The following is a 20656-nucleotide window of genomic DNA, read 5'->3' as shown; positions in this document are numbered from 1 at the left end:
GTCCAGATGATGAATGGGTCCCTGGCGCCCTGGAGCCAGTGACGCCATTCCTCCAAAGCCCACTTTATAGCCAGCAGCTCGCGGTCCCCTACCCCGTATCGCTGCTGAGTGGAATCGAATTTTTTGGAGAAGAAACTACAGGGATGTAGTTTCTGATCTGGACCTCGTTGAGAGAGAACAGCTCCAGCGCTCACATCTGAAGCGTCCCCCTCTACAACAAATGGTTTACTGGCGTCCGGGTGGAGGAGGATAAAAGCGGTGGTAAAAAGGGAGCAGAGCTTCTTGAAGGCAGAGATGGCGGTCTGGTTAAGTCGGAAAGGGTGAGATGATGGGCGAGTCAGGGCGGTCAGGGGCGCGGCAACTGTACTGAGAAGCCAGTCCCTCGTAGTAGGTCGTCCGGAGGGCGGCATCTCTTCAGGTTGTCTGGATGGTGAGGGTTTGAAAATCCGCAGTGTAGCGACTCACGGACGACCCTCCCTGCCGTAAATGATAAAGTTTGTTATCGGTCTCCACCTCGCCGGCAGGATGTTCAAAAGGGAGCTGTAGTTGGCGTGTAAATTCATTATATGAGTGCGCTGTGTCTGAGTCGGAGCGCAGTACCGCCGTGGCCCACTCAGCTGCCTGCCCAGTTAGCAACGAGACGAGAAGAGCAATGCGTAGCCGATCGGTGGAGTACTTGGTGGAATTGAACTCAAACACCAGATCTAGCGCTGTCAAAAACACATTACATTTCCCGTCCGTGTCGTCCCATTTATCTGGAAGCGAGAGAAAAACATCAGAAGGAGGGGGGGGGCTGATGCGGCGCCGCGGCCTCCGCGACGGGGGGCCGGCTAGCCGCGCTAGCAACAGCTGCGCAGAGATCCGCGTTCTCCCGCCGAAGCTCCACCACCTCGCGGCGTAAGGCCGCGGCGTCTTGGACGCTCCGGCGCAGAGTAGCAAGCTCTCCGGTTAGCTTGTCGATTAGCTCGGCGTGCTGATCCACCACCTCGCAGAGGCGCGCGTGATCCGCTGGGTTCACCGCGGATGGCTCAGTCATTCTGTCAGGAACTAACCCGAGGAGACCAGAACACGTAGCTTTAGCGGTTAGCCCTTTGTAGCGTGAATGGTAAACCCAAACGCGGAGTGACACGAATAGGCAGGATAATCACGCGATTTGATCTAAGGACTCTCACGAATGGGGAGCAAGGGAGAGACACAAATCTAACCCGCATCCTATAAACACACACTCAATCTGAAAGTAAACCCAAGAGGGTGAGTACTCACGGTTCGGCGAAACGGTCCTCAGCGACATGGGCGAGCTTAAATGACTGAGCGGAGTGAAGTGGTTTGTTTACCCTTTTTATACTTCCTGGTTTGCGACCGCATTACTTCCTAGTGCCGGTCGCGGACTGAGTGTGCATGACAGACTCGCTTCTTCTACTACGCAACTTTAAAACTTTGCAAAAATAACATGATGTAACTCCACATTCTCTATATTAAACATACAGTAGTGATCATGCACTGTGATCTCCTCTCATACACACACCTATTGATCCTGTTCTCAACTTCAGCTCTGTGTTACTGTATGAGTGTATTAAAGTCAGTGAGTTTATTTATATTATTTATTTATAACAAAATGTGAAATAATACAAGACTATTTAAGTGCTCAGTGAAAGAACTATTGATAGGAAAGACTGCAAGGTTTTAATACTGTTTGTGATGCAGATCTGACAACAATGTTTACAGCAACAGGGGCATTTCTAGGGGGGGGGCATGGGGTGGCACCAGACACCCCTGAAATATGAAATATGATACATTTGTCTAGATCTACCATCAACCTGTCAATGCCAAACGTCTTTGGATTATCACTTATTGGCCCAGAGTGCCGTCAGTCCCTTGTTGACCCAGAGCGCCGGGAGACATTACCTCTGACATTACGCCTGCGCTAAAGAGTGACTGACGGTGTTCTAAGCCAATAAGTGATAATTCAATGATGTTTGGCATTGCCAGGATGACAGTACATCCATACAAATTTTCATTAGTTCCTCTTTGGCTAAGAGCACAGTTGGTCAATTGTTGCTATATTTGCAAAGGGGAATCACAGTACTGCAATTTTCAAAAACAGAGAGCCACACACACCACGATTTCACCACACCATGTCACATTGTTTATGTGTGCACAAGGAAAATAATGGCAAAGTTGAGAATGATAATATCGTTTGCGCGATCAGTTTTCTATCACTCATTGCCTGTTGCATATTTTTATGTCACCATGTGGAGTAATTAACCTTATTATTGCCCTGATTCTGTGTGATTAAGGCAGGGGACTGACTGGGAAGCTCTCGAGAGGCGGAGGGGGTAGACATTACCTCAGGTCACCTGCAGTTGGAGCAGGAAAAAAAGAGCACATCTAGCTTTATGCAGCAATAAAGTTAGTAAAACCAGTCAGCGTACGAAATGCCTCTGTATAAACAACAGTTCATTTATGACACTGTGAATATAAACTGTACTGTACAGTTTCACAGGCATATTTCATTCTACTGTTCTTTGTAAAATCATTCAGAATAATATATAACCAGTCTACACACACCAGAGGAGAAATGTCTTGACACTTAATTAGGAATGTGTAATCTCCTGTCCTCGTCAAAAAAAAAAAAAAAAAAAGTTATTTCTTAAGTTAAAAAGGAAAGAAAGGTGAGAAAAATTGGTGAGTATGTATGTTATGTTTGTTAACCTTCATACTCAGTGTTTAAAAACATAACGTATAGTTAAGGCAAGTTTTTTTTTTTTGCTGGACACTGAATGGGCGTCTCCCAGTTCACCATACACACTAGAGGTACTGCCGCACCAGAGCAAAATATTACAGAACAGAACTTAAAGCTGTGTGTCAGGCAAATCAGACTGCAATAACTGATTATTTTACTACAAAACTTAAAATAAACCAACTGAGTAGCAAATAATATTAACTATATAATAATACATAGATGCTACAGTACATACATCGTCATTGTCTATACCATGTTCTCATGTATACAGGGTTGCAAGGGGCCTGGATCTTATCCCAGAAGCCTTAGAGTACGAGGCGGAGTGAACCCTAGATGGGGTGCCAATTCATTACAGGGCACACACACACACACACACACTCATTCGCCAATTAGCTTAATCTACATGTCTTTGGACTGTGGGAGAAAGCCCACCAAGTACAGGGAGAACATGTAAACTCAGAGACGGGAATCGAACCTGAACCTGCAGGGCAACAGTGTTAACCATGAGGTCAACGTGCCGCATACAATACATACATACATACATGCATTCAACTTTTACAAATATCTTACAAGTTTACACGTTCATACAGCTTACATAAAGAATAAGAAAATAATATCAGAGGAGTCGAGGGGTGTTTAAGTAAAAAAAAAAAATAATAATAATAATTAAAAAGCAAACATTAAAAGTGTTCCTTATGTTTCCTAGAGTTGGCAACCCTAGAAATTTCACTGACAAAATAAACATTATTTCAGCTTTAAGACCAATAAAATGTTTCACATTTGCATTTCCCTGCTGCTTTTAAACCCTACAGCTCACACACAGTGCATTTAGTTTGTGTCCCAGGTGCAGTTTGTGTGATTAGTTACTTCTGCCTCAGTCTCACTATTAGAGAATGTGTCTTACTGAGGAGCAGGTCATGTGACTCTCAGATAGATGATCTTACCTCAGTGTCTCCAGTTTACAGTGAGGATTCTCCAGTACAGCACAGAGACACTTCACTCCTGAGTCTCCTACTTTATTAAACGTCAGATTCAGTTCTCTCAGGTGTGAGGGGTTTGATCTCAGAGCTGAAGTCAGAGCAGCACAGCCTTCATCTGAGACACCACAATCACACAACCTGTAGAGAGACACAATGACACACTCTTCATCACCAGATTTTAATCTTTACTTAAGACTTACTTTAAAGCTGATGTTTTATTTAGAATGACATCAACTGTTTATTCTAATTAACAATGTAATTAAAACTGTCTTATATTTTATTTCTCTCAGCAGATGTGTGTGTTTTACAGTATATTTCTGCATGATTAAAAAAGTAAAAGTCCAAAACTTGGTAAAAAATAAAAATCATGAGTTAAAAGATATGATGTAAAGTATAAATCATCATACTTAAAAAGAATTTATTTTCATGTCTTGTGTAAACCAGACTGTTTGTGAATAATATATTGTTTTAATAGCTATTGCCTAATTATAAATCTAATGGAGAGTAAAAACATCTACAATTTGGATCCATCAGGTTCTACAGCTTTAAGATGTGAAATTCAGGGTAAATTAAAATTTCAAATAAAAACTTACATAAAGAGAAAGAGGCAGATGTGCTCAGTGTTTTGTGCATTTCAGGACGAAACATGCAAAAAAGTGTGAAAGTGAATCTATAAAATTAACATAAGTTAATTAGAAGTTTTACACATTTACACAAATCATCAGTTTCACACATGATTTTGTCCTCCTCTCAGAAGCAGGTGTAAATTACCAGTGTTGTTGGAGCGGTTGCCAGGTCCCTGCTTTTAATGAGGAATTTCTCGACTTCTGGAGTAATAACTTTAGCTGTGGATTGGAGCTTGGAGAGTTTTTACATACAGTACAGGCCAAAAGTTTGGACACACCTTCTCATTCAGTGTGTTTAAGGCATCAAAACTATGAATGAACACATGTGGAGTTATGTACTTAACAAAAAAAGGTGAAATTACTGAAAACATGTTTTATATTCTAGTTTCTTCAAAATAGCCACCCTTTGCTCTTATTACTACTTTGCACACTCTTGGATGTAAGGGACCACCACCAGAGGTCGCTGTTTTTCAGTTGTAGTTTTTGTTGGCTGACTCAGTTTCCCAGAAGGCACCTCGGTCAGGTAAAGCGAGTGCACACCTGAGCCGAGGTAGCCATTAATCCAACTATAAATAGCTGTGTAGTCTGGGAAACTGGGTCGAGCATTATTAGTTAAACTACTGTCATTTGTGTGGGCATTTTGTGTTTAGTTCTTTTAGTTTATATTTTGATTTAAGTTCTGTTGACTTGGGCTCTCATATTGGCAATGTTTCTGTATATGTTCTGTGTTTGTGGACCTGATGCAGTCATGTCCTGTGCAGTGTGAGTATTGTGTTTTTTGTCCCCCTTGTTATTTGTGTGTTTAGCTAGAGTCAGGTAAGTAGCTAGGTGTGTGTTTGGCTAGGAGTGTGTTTAGCTAAAATCTATGTTGAGCTAACTAGCATGCTTCTAGCCATAGCCCCTTTGTGTCTCTAGCTTTGCTGTGTTTCCTGCCTCCCTAGTGTCCCAGTGAGGCTAGCCTTAGAGTGTCGCCTAGCCTAGCCACTGGGTATCCTCCGTTTTTTTGTTTCTGTGCCCCAATTTCCTAGTGTGTGTTGAGCTATTGGGTAAGTGTAGCTTAGTGCATGTGGGGCTAAAGACATTCTTAGCTAGGTGAATGTGTAGTTGACTGCCATGGTTAAGTACCGCTTAACCATGTTTAGCTGATTGCCATGTCTTTAGCCCTAGTCCCTACATGTCTCTACGTGTCTCTCCTAGTCTCTACGTGTCTCTTCTAGTCTCCCGTCTCGTCGGGTGTCTTGTCTTGTTGTGTCCAGTTTCAGCTCCACGTGTAGTTTGTGTGTCCTGTTATGTGTTAGTCGTCCTTCTGCTTGTGTCTTGCCACAGGACGTGTGTTAGGCATTCGTCTGCCTGTGTTTCACTACCAATCTCAAATGTAGTGTAACAGGTATTAGTGCCTGGTAGTGTCCCTTTGTCTGTGTCCTGCCAGAGAGCCCATGCTTAACCCCATTCTATTAAGTATTGTTTGAGTTTGTTTGTTCCTTTGTTTGTTTTGTGTATTTATTATTTCTGTGACAACTCTTATTAAAAGACTCCTTTTGTTCAACTACCCCTCTGCCTTTATGCCTGCTCTCTCCGCCCACGGCGATTAACACCCGCCAATACACCCTGTTCGTGACATTGGCATTCTCTCAATGAGCTTCAAGAGGTAGTCACCTGAAATGGTTTTCACTTCACAGGTGTGCCTTATCAGAGTTCATTAGTCGAATTTCTTGCTTTATCAATGGGGTAGGGACCATCAGTTGTGTTGTGCAGAAGTCAGGTTACTACACAGCCGACAGCCCTATTGGACAACTGTTAAAAATTCATATTATGGCAATAACCAATCAGCTAACCAAAGAGAAACAAGTGGCCATCATTACTTTAAGATATGAAGGTCAGCCAGTCCGGAAAATTGCAAAAACTTTGTGTCCCCAAGTGGAGTCACAAAAACCATCAAATGCTACAATGAAACTGGCACACATGAGGACCGACTCAGGAAAGGAAGACCAAGAGTAACCTCTGCTTCTGACAAGTTCATCCAAGTCACCAGCCTCAGAAATCGCAAGATATCAGCAGCTCAGATCAGAGACCAGATAAATGCCACACAGAGTTCTAGCAGCAGACCCATCTTTGGAACAACTGCTAACAGGAGACTGCGCGAATCAGGCCTTCATGGTCAAATAGCTGTCAAGGAACCACTGCTAAGGAGAGGCAACAAGGAGAAGAAATTTGTTTGGGCCAAGAAACACAAGGAATTGACATTAGACCAGTGGAAATCTGTGCGTTGGTCTGATGAGTCCAAATTTAAGATCTTTGGTTTCAACCGCCGTGTCTTTGTGAGATGCAGAAAAGGTGAAAGTATGCATCCCACCTGCCTGGTTCCCACTGTGAAGCATGAAGGAGGAGGTGTGGGGGTGTTTTGCTGGTGACACTGTTGGGGATTTATTTAAAATTGAAGGCACACTGAACCAGCATGGCTACCACAGCATCCTGCGGCGACATGCCATCCCATCCGGTTTGCGTTTAGTTGGACGATCATTTATTTTTCAACAGGACAATGACCCCAAACACACCTTCAGGCTGTGTAAGGGCTATTTGACCAATAAGGAGAGTGATGGAGTGCTGCAGCAGATGACCTGGCCTCCAGTCACCGGACCTTGTTGGCCCCCAAAGGGGCCAACAAGTGCTAAACACCTCTGGAAACTCCTTCAAGACTGTTGGAAAATCATTTCAGGTGACTACCTCTTGAAGCTCATTGAGAGACTGCCAAGAGTGTGCACAAAAGTAATCAGAGCAAAGGGTGGCTATTTTGAAGAAACTAGAATATAACGTTTTCAGTTATTTCACCTTTTTTTGTTAAGTACATAACTCCATGTGTTCATTCATAGTTTTGATGCCTTCAGTGAGAATCTACTAATGTAAATGGTCATGAACATAAAGAAAACACATTAAATGAGACGGTGTGTCCAAACTTTTGGCCTGTACTGTACATTATTTTAATCATATCTGTACAGAGCTTGTGGAGTTAATGTCACTCTGCACGTCATTTAATGCACCATTGTTTGTGGATGAGGCATTCTCTGTGCACCTCATCCACTGTGGAATTTGTTGAATAGCTCGATTTTGGTAAATAACTGGGCTATGACTCTACAAAAAGTGTGATGACGGTGCTGATGTGAGCCCTATCATTCGCCTATGCTTCTCAGGCAGGCGACACAACAAGGTATTTAATGTCAGGGTGTGTGAGAAGGGGTTGTGCGTCTGGGTCTTTCATCCACTCTTCAGATACCAGGTGATCTGGATCGAAGTTTTTGTTCTCCACCAGTTCTTCAAAATATCACTGCATTTAACTTCTCCCAGTAATGTCTCTTTCCTTGGGGTTGCCAACAGGCCACAGCATAGTAAAAAATCAATCTATCGATTTAACGATCAAGAACCGTCTCCTAGTCAAATGGTGCCATCTCAGTAAACTCTTCTCATCTGTGACACAAAGACGCAGGAAACTTAACCCAATCAGGCAAAGGAAGTCCCTGCGCCCTGTGCCACACCAAGTACAGTTAACCTTGACTACAACTGGGTAAACTGGCAATCTGATAAACAAAGGTGACAGTTTTACATCTTCGAGTGTGGCAAAACCGTTCCCAACTCATACCACTGGCGCTGTCGTTGACCTCCAGAGCACAGGCCTTTCCGAAAGAGCAAAGAGACACATTGAATAGGCATTACTTAAAGTATGCCAGTAGGACAAAACTATATTTTTGGACAAAACCTCTTTCTGCAGATAAAGATATGAATCATTGTGCAAGATATATGATGTTTTATGAATCAAAGCTAGTTTTATTCAAAGAACATTGGTGTTAATAAAAAAATTGGTAGCATGAACAGAACTCATGCAAATATACTTTATTGATTAATACTCCAGCTGGATATGTCCCATGTGACAGGCCACACATCAGGCTAATGTGTGCATAAAAAGGGGGAACCATGCAGGGCGTTCCTCAATAAAAGAAGTCCTCTCAATGAGACTTTGTGCCGGATCTCCAAAGTTTGGCAGAAGTTCTAGAGTGCCGTCATCGGTAACCAAGCAATCAAAGGGCTTCGATGTCATCTCAACAACAACACACCAACCAATCAGCAATGCCGTGATTCCCTTCGCTAGTGGTGAACCACAGAGGAGACGGAAATGTAACTCAAGTAAACAAACAAAGCTTCATACCTTGCTGAAAATTGGTGCACAATTTAAAACTAAACAGTAAAATTAAACCCAAGACTCTGCTCCTGTGACTTTCTCAGGTCTAGTAAACAGTAGAAGAACTAAATTAACTTTTACACTTCACACTGTTTCTGTGTGCATGTGTGTTTAAGTAGCGTAGTTTCATGTATTGTAGATTAGTACAATAAATTCTGGATGAGGCATTCTCTGTGCATTGGAAGTGGCTGTATACCTCGATTTTGGTAAACAACTAGGTTTGGATATGTGATGGATAGTAAACTACAAGTGCCACCTATGCTTTTCAGGCAGGCGACACAACAAGGTATTTAAAAATGTCAGGGTGTGTGGGAAGGGATTGTGTGTCTGGGTCTTTCATCCATTTTTCAGCTACCAGATCATGCGGATCAATGCTTTTGATCTCCACCAGTTCCTCAAAATATTGCTGCTTGGTACGAAAGAAAACACCATGTCACAAATATGAAAAAAATAACAAACCGCTCTCAACTCTGTCACACTCAAATCACCAGCATTAAAACCAAGGATGGCGGTGATTCCCAAAAAGCAATGAGGTATGAAAACAGTGTGATGTAACTTATATTGAAATATACAGTAGTGATCATGCACTGTGATCTCCTTATTTTCTCAACTTCAGCTCTGTGTTACTGTATGAGTGTATTTGAGTCAGTGAGTTTATTTATGGATATACTTTATTTATGACAAAATGTTAAATAATACAAGACTATTTAAAAGCTCAGTGAACTATCAAGAAAGACTGCATGGTTTTAATACTGCTTCTTTTGTATATATCTGGCAACCCTGTTTATAGCAGCTAGATGGAGACGAATGTTCACTGACAAAATAAACATTATTTCAGCTTTAAGACCAATAAAATGTTTCTCATTTGCATTTCCCTGCTGCTTTTAAACCCTACAGCTCACACACAGTGCATTTAGTTTGTGTCCCAGGTGCAGTTTGTGTGATTAGTTAGAGTGTTTTAGTAAATTTCACAGTCATTTCAGACACACTGCAGTCACATCAAGTCATGTTTTGCTCTGAAGCTTCTCACATACGTACATCTGACCCAAAGACTCTTTGACAAATCATCAGTGTGTAGTGAAAAGAAACAATCTTTCTCCTCAGGACATTGATGATGATGATGATGAACCTAAAACTTCTGTTTCAGTCTCACTATTAGAGAATGTGTCTTACTGAGGAGCAGGTCATGTGACTCTCAGAGAGATGATCTTACCTCAGTGTCTCCAGTTTACAGTCACAGTTTCTTCCTCAACTACCAATTTATGAAACTCACAACAGGCAACAGAGCAGCATCAAAATCAAGCATTTATAATTAGACACCATAACATCCATAATGGTATCACCAATGCATTGTTTATGCTAGGTTACAAAAATTGCACACTGATAAACCCACTGGAATTGGATAAAAATTTTATTTAATTTTTTATTTCTTTGTCTTCAATAATTGTTTTTACTATTGCATTTACATGTATTTTATTGATTAATTTTCACTTATTAAAAATGTATTTTCTAAATATGTACATATAAAAATGTATAAATCTATACATATAATAAAACTGTTAAAGTTGGTGTGTATGTACATTGGAGATATTTGTGAAAAAATTACTTGAGGAGGACGTAAGATGAGTAATAGATCATATCAAGATGGTGCACGCATCATGTAAAAACGACTGAACAAATTTTAATTGGGTTTTCACATGTGTATTTGACCAAGCTTGAGGTAATATATAGACTTTGTTTCATCGCAATCGCCTCGCAGAAATAGAAGATACTTTACTTTAAAATATTAATTAATATTAGTGTACTTTCATTACCACAGATGGTGCTGGACGTATTGTAAACTTGTTACTAACTGATACAAAGTAAAAAATCATGAAAAAAAAGTAAATCGATCTTTAAAAAAATCACTAGTTCATCTTAAATTCAACAGATGGCACTGTACAGTTTTAATATGCGCTTTTAAATCTCACACCTTCGTTCCACACACTTCACAGTAACACGTAAACTTTTTTAGTTCATTTCAAAATTCAACAGATGGCGTTCATGAGAATGCATTTGCGTTTAAAAATGTACTGGTCAATTAAAGAATGTCTGTTGATTTGCAATATCTATACAATTCCAAAATCCCACATAAATGAAGTTGCGGGCACAGCTAGTAAACCATACAGTTTGGGTGTACTATAACTATCCTAGTAGTAGCTACAACAATCCCAAACCCCTACAAGACAACACACATAGTTACTGTGACTCTCAAAGAGATGACTTTACCTCAGACTTTCCACTTTACAGTGAGGATTTTCCAGTACTGCAGAGAGAGTCTTTACTCCTGAGTTTCCTAGTTTATTGCTGGTCAGATCCAGTGTTTTCACAGTCAGATGCAGTTCTCTCTGATTGGAGGTTTCTGAGTTGAGTGCTGAGACCAGAGATGACCAACTTTTCACTCCACCTTTATCACACCTGATACTGAAGGAAATAAAATAATACATAATGAAATAAAGTTAAAGCAAATAATTAAACAAATCCTAAAATCTTTCACTTTTTCCTATTTTACATAAACTAAAAGTATAAACACAAGTTAGACAATATGATTAAAGGGACACTACAGCTAAAATTGTAATTTAACAGTTATTACATCTGCTGTAAACATCTTCTGGGTGGTTTATTTCTATATGTGTAATGCCCCTGAGTTTTAACAGATACAAAATGGAAACACACACACACACACAAACATAGTAAAATTGCAATTTATCTAACCATATTATTAAAGATCATTAGGCTCATCAGGGACAAACTGTTAATTATATTTTATACACATTTGCTCATATTTTTTTTTTTTTACTTTTTTATTTTTATTTCCGTAAAAATGCTTTGCGACAATGACCTCTGTTAAAAGATCTTTATAAATAACATTTTATTAAATTGAACTTTGTTTTGCTATATAAAAATTTTAAAGATTACAAGATTTGTGTATTTGTATCTCCTACTGTTTTTGTCCAAATTGTACCAAATTTTACAGGAAGCATCTGTGGACCAAGCCCAAAGGAATGCAATTTTGATTTCTAATTCAACAAATCATTTGTCTGTGGCATTCCAACAAACATGGTAGTAAAGGTTATATTTCCTGAATGGTTTGTAACTTTCACATCCAACTTTTTATTCACAAGATCCTGGAGATACAATTAAAGTTTTATACAAATTGGCTACTGAGGCGATGCTGCAAACCTGAGATTTACGTATTAAAATCTCCACAGGGGTCAAAGATATTTCCACAAAAGTTGCGCTTGCGCAGAGATGGGCGTGTGTGAGCTCTTGCAGAGGTGTGTGTGTGTATGTGTGTGTGTGTCCCCTACAAAGCAACCATCCCCCTCCTCCTCCTCTTTCTCTGGTCTCAATCACTGCAGCTAGGATTCTTTTTGTAGGACAGTGAGTTCATTGTTTACCTATCCACTAGGTGGCAGTAGTGAGTATTGGTAAGGATTTGCATTTTCTAAAAGAGTGGAGAACAAGCAGCTGACCGTGGAAAGCATAGAGCGTGTGTCAGCAATTTTTGTTATAACTATTTCATGCCTTTCTGTTGTTGTTAATAAAGGCATACGTTACAAAATAATCGGCTCTGCACTACTTCACTTTTCAAAGGTAAAGTGCAGATAATGTTTTTTTTTGTTTTTACTTTATATTTTGTATAAATTATTTTTATATGATTTTTTTAGGGTGTGGAACGAATCATGTCAGTTTCTATGATTTCTTATTTGCTTTGATCTATAAGTGTTTTGATATACGAGCACACTTCCGGAACAAGTTATGCTCGCAATCCAAGGTTCCACTGTATCTTCATGCTGATTTAAGCTACAATCATGAAACTTCAACCAAATTAAATCCAAATTGAGCAAATTTCTAAGTAAGTAGCATCTATAGACCAAACCAGACTAAAGCTATCACTTTGTGATTCACCCAAATGAGTGTTAAACACCAAACAGGAAGTTTGTATTGCATTTGTAAATGCAAATTGAAAGAGCGCTGCATGGTAGCCATTGCAACTTTGTAATTACCAAATCAATGCACCAAATATTCAACATAAATCACATAACTTTTTAATTATTTCAAGATAGTGATTCATAACTGTAGTGATTCTCTCCCAAAATAAAATCAGCTGGCTCCCACATATCTACTAAATACCCTTCAGTCTTACAGATCTGGCCATTAAAAACGCACGTTTCGAGAGAAGGAATCCTGCGAGCTGCTGCTGTGAAAATGCCGTTTATTACCCGTAGGGGACAGTCATGTTTTAATCTGAAGTATTGTGTGTCTACTGAAGCTGAAAATGTGTTATCTCTCTTAGGCGCCCATTGACAGCAAGCGACAGAGCTCATAAACCTGTCGAGCTCGAACTGTAAATGCTGACATGTATTTATTCTTCATTTTCTTCTCTCCTTCAATGATGATACTTCTTTGACTGCGCTTTCTCCATTCAGTATTAGTAGTAGTGCTCCAAATTTATAGTTATTGTTATTATCTTTATTATTATTGTAACGCACCCACACATGTAAGCAAAAAGATGAAGTTCAACAATGAATACAAAAATGTATAATAAGTTAGACTAAAACAATATTGTTTTGTGTATATCCGCTTTAAATATATTCTAAACAATAAACACTGCCTTTTGCAAAGTGAAAGTAAGTTGCGCGTGCATGCTTTTTAATCAAAAGGCTGATAAACGCGTGCCCAGATATGAGCAGATTTATCAATAAAACTGCAGACACACTCCTCCATATAGTAAATAAAAAGAAAAGTATCAAATCTAACTACTAAGTCTGATTTAATTGCTATCATTAATCATTTTAATTTTTAAAATCTATTTTATGTTTTTCTGGAGAAATAAAATTTAGGCAGAGACGTCCGCTCTGTCTTGTTAATTCATCTAAATCCCCCTACAGTATTTGCCAACAGCGCACACAGTTTAATAAACTTACACCTATCGTGAATAAAAGGTGAGAAGAGATTCCGCAGAATCTTCTGACACAATGCTTGCTCTGAAGGACTATACTCGACAAGAATATAGAGGATAAGAATCATATATATGATGAAATAATTCATTAAATAATAACATTATATCAAATTAGGACTTTATCTAAAAGCCAGACCAACCAAATTTCTCATTCACTGCTAAAGTAGTTGAATATTCTTATACTGTAGATACGTAGGTTACATTTTAAAAGTACAATTGCAAGTAAATTACAAACTGCATGTAATGTTGTAAATATGAATAAAACAGTATTAGACACAAATATATGATATGGTAGTATATACATACAATTAAAAAGCTATTCATACATGAGTGCTCAAATGTAAAGCAAACGCAATTATTAATTTATTGTGTATATTTAACTTCATTCAGCAGTTTAAGTTATATAAAAAAATAAAGTTTCTACCAGCCCACTATTATTTTCTGTTTAAATTTAAAGATGCCCGCACGTGTGTGCAAATGGACGAAGTACAACAAAGAGTACAAAAGTGTATAATCTTTAATAAAGTTAGCCTTGTGCTGAAGCAAACATAGTTTTGTTTTAGTCTATTCGCTGAATACAGTGCCACAGTGCGCTCTGAGGTGTCACCCACAGAACCCCAGTTACTGTAATCCCTCTTCTTACCTTTTATTCATGATAAGTGTGAAGTTATCAAACCAGTTTTGCTGATGGGGGAATTCGCAGAATTGGGGGGTTTAAAACGAGTTAACAACACCGGGTAGACGTCTCTGTCTAAAATGTATGTCGCCAGCCAAATATAAACATAAATAGAAACATAAACATAAATAGAAATAAAATGTTTAATGGTACCAATTAAATCAGACTTCATAGTTGGATTTCATACTTTGAGTGCAATCCATAAATTTACTGAATATATTCAGTATGAACAGCTTTATTTCAGTCATAAATTCACAATTACATTCCAGCTATTATTTCCAGCCGTGGTCAAATAATGGATAAAATAATTATTTATTGCTGGACACAAACAGCAAATCTTTTTTAATACAAATGTATAAATAAAAAAAATGTATAAATAAAAATTTATCTTTGTGCCGGTGTTGCGTTAAAAGGCCGGTGAGCAAAAAGGACAAACACAAACAAGTAGATAAAGCAAACATGCATTATACAAAACTAAATAAAGTAAACGAAAAAGGTGCACCACAACCAAAGATATAAACAATATTTACAAACTAATAAACGGTATGTGTATGTGAACGTGAGTGAGTGGAAAATGTCCGAAGTCCGTGTTTATTGTATGTGTGTACATACCAAAAAAAAGCAAAAAGGACCAACACAAACAAGTAGATAAAGCAAACATGTATTATACAAAACTAAATAAAATAAACGGAAAAAGGTGGACCACAAACAAAGATATAAACAATATTTACAAACTACATATAATAAACGGTATGTGTATGTGTGCGAGTGAGTGGAAAATGTCCGAAGTCCGTGTTTATTGTATGTGTGTTATCCGAGTATACCGAGTATGGTTCGGTCTCACCGGGGTTAATAGAGTCCGGGAAGCCGATGACGGAGGGTGAGAAGTCCGGGGAATATGTCCAGTCAAAGATAATCCTGTTAAAAAATCTTTGAAAGTAAATGATCCACAGCAATCTTTCCTTCTCTCGTCCAAACAAATAACGGCAGTGCTGTTCCACCATTACTACTCCTCCCCCTGCTCTTTCCTGGCTGTTCCTATGAAGGCAGGTCAGGGAATGGGCAAGGCGCATGCACACTTCGCGAGTATTAAGTTTTGGTGAATGCTGGAGATGGACAGTTAAAAATGATTACGTGTGCTCTCGTTTTTATTGTTTTTTTATATTACAAAGTGTAATATAAAAGTTGTTCGGCAAGTTGTTCGCGACGTAGAATGTGGGCGGACATTTGCAAATATGTTATGGAGTGACGTGGATCCGTAACAGAGTAAAAATAGATTTGCTACTGACTTGTTTAGGCGAATGCGAGCCGACTCTGTTTTTTTAATAGACAAAAACTTCATTTATCGTGCACTGTCAGCATCACAGATAGTGCAGATAGTTTATGTTTACATAAATGTGAACATGAAAGATCATATTTGAAAAAGCATAATAGGATCTCTTTAAAACAAGGAAAGTAGACGTGTTGAGTTTTAGTTCATTGTGATGCGGGCAAAAGGCCTAGGGAGGAACCAGTTTTCGTTATTTCACAAAATCTGAATATATTCAGTAAATTTGTGAATTACACTCAAAGTATCAAATCCAACAATGAAGTCTGATTTAATTGGTACCATTAAACATTTTATTTCTATTTATTCTGTTTTCCTGGCGAAATACATTTTAGGAGAGACGTCTGCTCGGTCTTGTTAACCCCTCAATTCTGCCAATTCCCCCATCAGCGGAACCGGTTTGATAACTTCACACCTACATGAAAGGTAAGAAAAGGGATTACAGTAACTGTAACGTCGCACTGTCGCGTTGTATATACGACACAAGTAGCCTATATTTTTGTTTGTTGCATTTCTGGTGGAGTATGTCTGCAGCAGAGGTGTCAAGTAATGAAGTACAAATACCACGTTACCTTACTTAAGTAGAAATTTTAGGTATTTATACTTTACTGGAGTAATTATTTTTCAGCCAACTTTTTACTTCTACTCGTTACATTTTCACGCAATTATCTTTACTTTCTACTCCTTACATTTTAAAAATAGCCTTATTACTCCTATTTTATTTCAGCTTGTCATTCAAAAAACAAACAACCAAACAAAAAAAAAAAAACATCCGGATAAACTGCGCCATCGGGTTGTATGAGAAGTATAAACAAACCATTCCGACACCCCATAGGTTGGTATGCAATCTATCGCACCTGCACATGATGTCACGTCATACACTCCAGCAAGGACGTTTGAATTAATTAGCATTTTTGGTTGAAAGCGTTGTGATAAGTAGACAAAGATGTCCGTGATAGAGACTCAAGATTCGAGCGAAATGTCACAACCAAGCACCAGCGAGGAGGTTGGTAGCCAGAAAGACCAGGCAACTCTTATACAACCATAGCCATACGTGGAAGAATTTTTCAAAATGGTAACAAGGATAATTGTAACTAAGCCTGCCCTGGGTACACTAATTTTTTTGTATGTTGCCCTCACAGATTCCTGCAGCTACGCTTGGATGTACATTTACATTCCAAAAAAGGTTACTAATGACATGCCTCTGAAGTTTGACTTTTTGCACCATTAAAATACTTATAGGCAACTAGTTATCATATTTTTTTCTCCATAAAACATGTTAATGCTCAGTATTTGCATTGTACTAAAATGCCAAAAATACAGTATTCCAAATCACTATGGGCGTTAAAAAAAATGCAACAAAAAACAACACATTTTTTTTATTAGGTGTTAGTGCAGTATATACAGATGAAGCCACGCCAAATAGCTGCGACCGTGTAAATGGTGTGCGAATGGCGTACGGCTGCCCTATGCACGCCGTGATCCCCCCTCCTTTTCTTTCCAGAAAGGCGTGTCAAGATTTCACAGTAAACACGCCCATTCAAGCCCTATTTATTCATTTACCTGGTTCCACCACTAGATGGCGCTTCGTTTTCAAAAACACGTTAACACACAAGCCAGCAATTTAGCTGTGCTGAGTTGCAATCACGTGATTTTAACAACGCACCCTCTCCCCCGCCGAACTGACGCTACCAAACTGCACTAGAGATGAAGATGGCGGATTAATGGACTATTTGCAGTAAGTGGTGTTTTATTTTATAAAATTTGTTTGTGGTAGTTTACAGTTTACTTCCTAGTTTAGTTTTTTATTGGTCGTTTTGAAAATCACTGGCAGCACCAGCAGTGGTCAGATGTGACTTTAGATAACTTAATGATCTGTTTACTAAGTCTGGAGTTAACATTACATCTTACTGTCAGTTTCACAAACTCACAATGTCACTCCTCTTTAACTAAAAAAGATGCTAAAGCTTCGGAAATACTATTAATGTCCCTATTACAAAAGCTGTACTACCCGAGGAACAGTGTTTGTGAAAATGCCTTTAGAGTCTGACCGCGTGTTGTCTGGATAAATTCAGCATTTATATATTCTTTGGGTAAGAGTTAATCTGCAGGTTATTTCTGTGACTGGAATATGATGTGATGCAGTTCATGAAGGACACAAGCTGAGGCTAGATGTACAGGAGCTAGCGAGCTAAACGCTCATAACCGGGTTAATATTTTTCAAAATTTGGCCGTGACTGCGCGGTAGCGCGAGCGCTTAGTTAACGAGCTGGATAAAAACTCTGAAGTGTTTATCAGTTAAGGAGTGGGGGGAGGGGGGAGGTGTGTGTGTGTGTGTGTGTGTGTGTGTGTGTGTGGTGGGGGGGGCTTCAGTACTTGGTAAGTTATATTTTGGCTTCAGAGATGAACTAATGCTCATATACGAGTGTTATATCGCTTAACTTATTGGTATGAAAAGCAAGTAAGTAAAGTAAATTCAAAGCAAGTAAAGTAAAGTAAAAAGTAAGTAAATTCTCCGTTAATTTAATGCAGACGATAATACAGACAGACCGGGGTTAATGCAAACAATGTTCTATGGTTAACGTTAGCAGGCAGTTTATTTACATTCCAGAATTCCCCAAAACAGTATTTTACACACTCTGTGGTGTAGGTTTACCAACATATTTTATTTTTATTACGACTGGATATTCTGTAAAGTTTATATATCTTTGTCTTCACTAAATTCTCCTGTTGTCTTTAAGCAGAGCTCCGCTGTGGAGGATTGGAGGGTCAGACGGGTGACGGTTGGCCTTTTGGAGATACTGGAGGAGCCTGAACAAGCTGTTGAGGGAGCTGTAGAAGGAATCACAGTCTAACAGCTTTAGAATGATGTTTGGTCAGGTCTATATTTGCAATTGCAAAACGTCTGATAGTTTGGGGGAAACAAAGAATTGAACTGTTCCACCTTTAATAGTTTTTAAAATCGATATTTTAATATAAAGGACCAGATAGAGACTGATAAGCAGCTGATGTTATCTGGGTTTTTTTACTGACCTTTAAGCAAAAATAAAACATGTATTCATCTGTTTTATACAAATTACTGTATTATCTTTGACTAGTTTTGGAAGAATAAATTTTATTAAGTCATGTGTGCGTGTTTTAATTGTTGGGGTATTTAAAAAAACATTTACTTAAACCAACTACTTCAATGGGCAAAAAATGGGAGACAACTTTTAAATAGTCAAAGAGTTGGAATAATAATAATAATTATAATAATTAAGATTATTACTGGTCATAGAAACAAATGAAAACAACAGTTAAACACTTGATCATATTGTAGCGTTTTTCACCGCTAAGCAGGCACTTGGAATCGAGTGAGTTTCCTTGCTGACCAATGCAAATGGCTGGAGACGAGTGAGCTTCCTTGCTGCCCAATGCAAATGGCTGGGAGTAGTTTATTTTGTAACAGCACAAAAAACAGTAATAGCACATCCAATCTTCCTAAAACACACATCTAACACACACACACACCCCTGGCCGAAGCCACTAACCCAAACACCTTTTCCCAACAGGGTGAACACAAAACAATCCCTCCCGCAAAGCATGATGGTAGCCAATCAAAACCCCGCCCACGCCACACTGCCCCCACCCGAGCTGTGACCGTCTCCGGTCATCATGGCGAACTCAGTATAGGAGGTGTGCCGGTGGTCGGCGCTGGCGTTGTGAACGCCGGAGTCTCTTTGCGGAGGAAGGAAGGGTGCAGCCGTCCTCCTGAGGCGGGCCGGCCTCCACAGAGTTCGATGTCTCGCTGGCGTTGGGCTGATAGGGAGCGAGACGGTCCCGGTGGAGCACAACCACTTGCGACCGCCCCGTCAACCGCACCCGGTAGACTACATCGGAGAGCTGGGCCAGTACCGTGCAGGGCCCCACCCAGTGAGACATAAGCTTGGGCGAAAGCCCCCCTTTTCCTTCCGGGGAATACACCCAAACCTCCACGGCGAGCTGGGTGGTGAGTGTTCGGTTGAACCGCTCCACTGAATGTCCACGCCCATACGCTCCATAGGTGCCCCCACCCGAAAGTCTTGCAGGGGTGCTCGTGAGCGCTGGGTAGGGCCCTTCTTTGCCGTGCAGACGTCGCATCTGTGCACAAAGAGTTCATTATCAGTGTGACAGGCCGGCCAGTAAAAACGAGCGCGCAGCCGCCGCAAAGTTTTCGTTACGCCGAAGTGTCCCGCGCCCGCGTGCCCATGGACCATCCCTAACACACATGCCCGCAAAGTCCGCGGCACCAGCAGCTGAAAATACTCACCAGCGCCGCACGGCCGTTCCCAGTGGCGATAGAGTAGGCCCCCCCGCAACGCTAGTCTGTCAAACTGCGAGTGGAGAGCTTTTACCTCTAGGCCCAGGTGAGCGACCATGGTATACTCCGGTCTCCGGCCCGCTTTAACCCAACCTAGTGCCTGCTGCAGCACCGGATCCTTCTCCTGCTCGGCGATTAGCTGATCACAGTCCAGCTGTGGCACAGGCGCAATGACTATAGGCGATGGTTTAGGCAACGCAGTAACTCGGCTGCACGCCGGCTTGGACGGTTGGTTACCGACGGGGGCTCCAGAGGACTGCGCAGGAAGACTGTTCTGACTCACGGGGTTCGGAGAGTGCTCGACGTCGCAATCACCCGCGCGCGCTTCCACCCTCTCGCAGTACCGACAACGCTCATTGCTGCACGGCCGGCGGGATAAAGCATCAGCGTTAGCATGCAGTTTCCCTGCTCGGTGCTGAACGATAAAATCGTAATCTTGCAACCACTCGAGCCAGCGCGCTAACTGCCCTTCAGGCTTTTTAAAGCTAAGCAGCCACACTAACGAAGCGTGATCGGTCCGCAGCAAGAAAGACTGCCCATATAAATACGGCCTAAAATGTTTAAGAGCCGCGACGACCGCTAGCAGCTCGCGCCGCGTGACGCAGTAGTTTCTCGGTCCAGACAACGCGCGGCTGAAGTAGGCGATAGCACGCTCTTTGCCCTCGGAAACCTGAGACAGGACGGCCCCGAGCCATTTTGGCCGGATCGGTGGCAATCCCTTGGGCGCTA

The 20656-nt window shown here is 40.4% G+C and overlaps 2 protein-coding genes across 2 annotated transcripts in view; both read right to left on the bottom strand.

The window, feature by feature from the left end:
• Positions 1-20656, bottom strand: part of LOC128533813 (NACHT, LRR and PYD domains-containing protein 12-like) — a 470287-nt gene that overhangs the window by 95411 nt on the left and 354220 nt on the right. The window lies entirely within an intron of this gene.
• Positions 1-20656, bottom strand: part of LOC128533811 (NLR family CARD domain-containing protein 3-like) — a 41561-nt gene that overhangs the window by 9032 nt on the left and 11873 nt on the right. Inside the window, exons 5-6 of the mRNA XM_053508072.1 lie at positions 10849-11043; positions 3688-3861 (exon numbers count right to left, since the gene is read on the bottom strand). Of these exons, the coding sequence (XP_053364047.1) occupies positions 3688-3861; positions 10849-11043 (369 nt within the window). The remainder of the gene's footprint in view (positions 1-3687; positions 3862-10848; positions 11044-20656) is intronic.

Source organism: Clarias gariepinus, chromosome 12 (assembly GCF_024256425.1).
Source record: "Clarias gariepinus isolate MV-2021 ecotype Netherlands chromosome 12, CGAR_prim_01v2, whole genome shotgun sequence".
Lineage (NCBI taxonomy): Eukaryota > Metazoa > Chordata > Actinopteri > Siluriformes > Clariidae > Clarias > Clarias gariepinus.
Note: the sequence above shows the minus strand (reverse complement) of the source record. Positions and strands in the feature narration are given on the sequence as shown.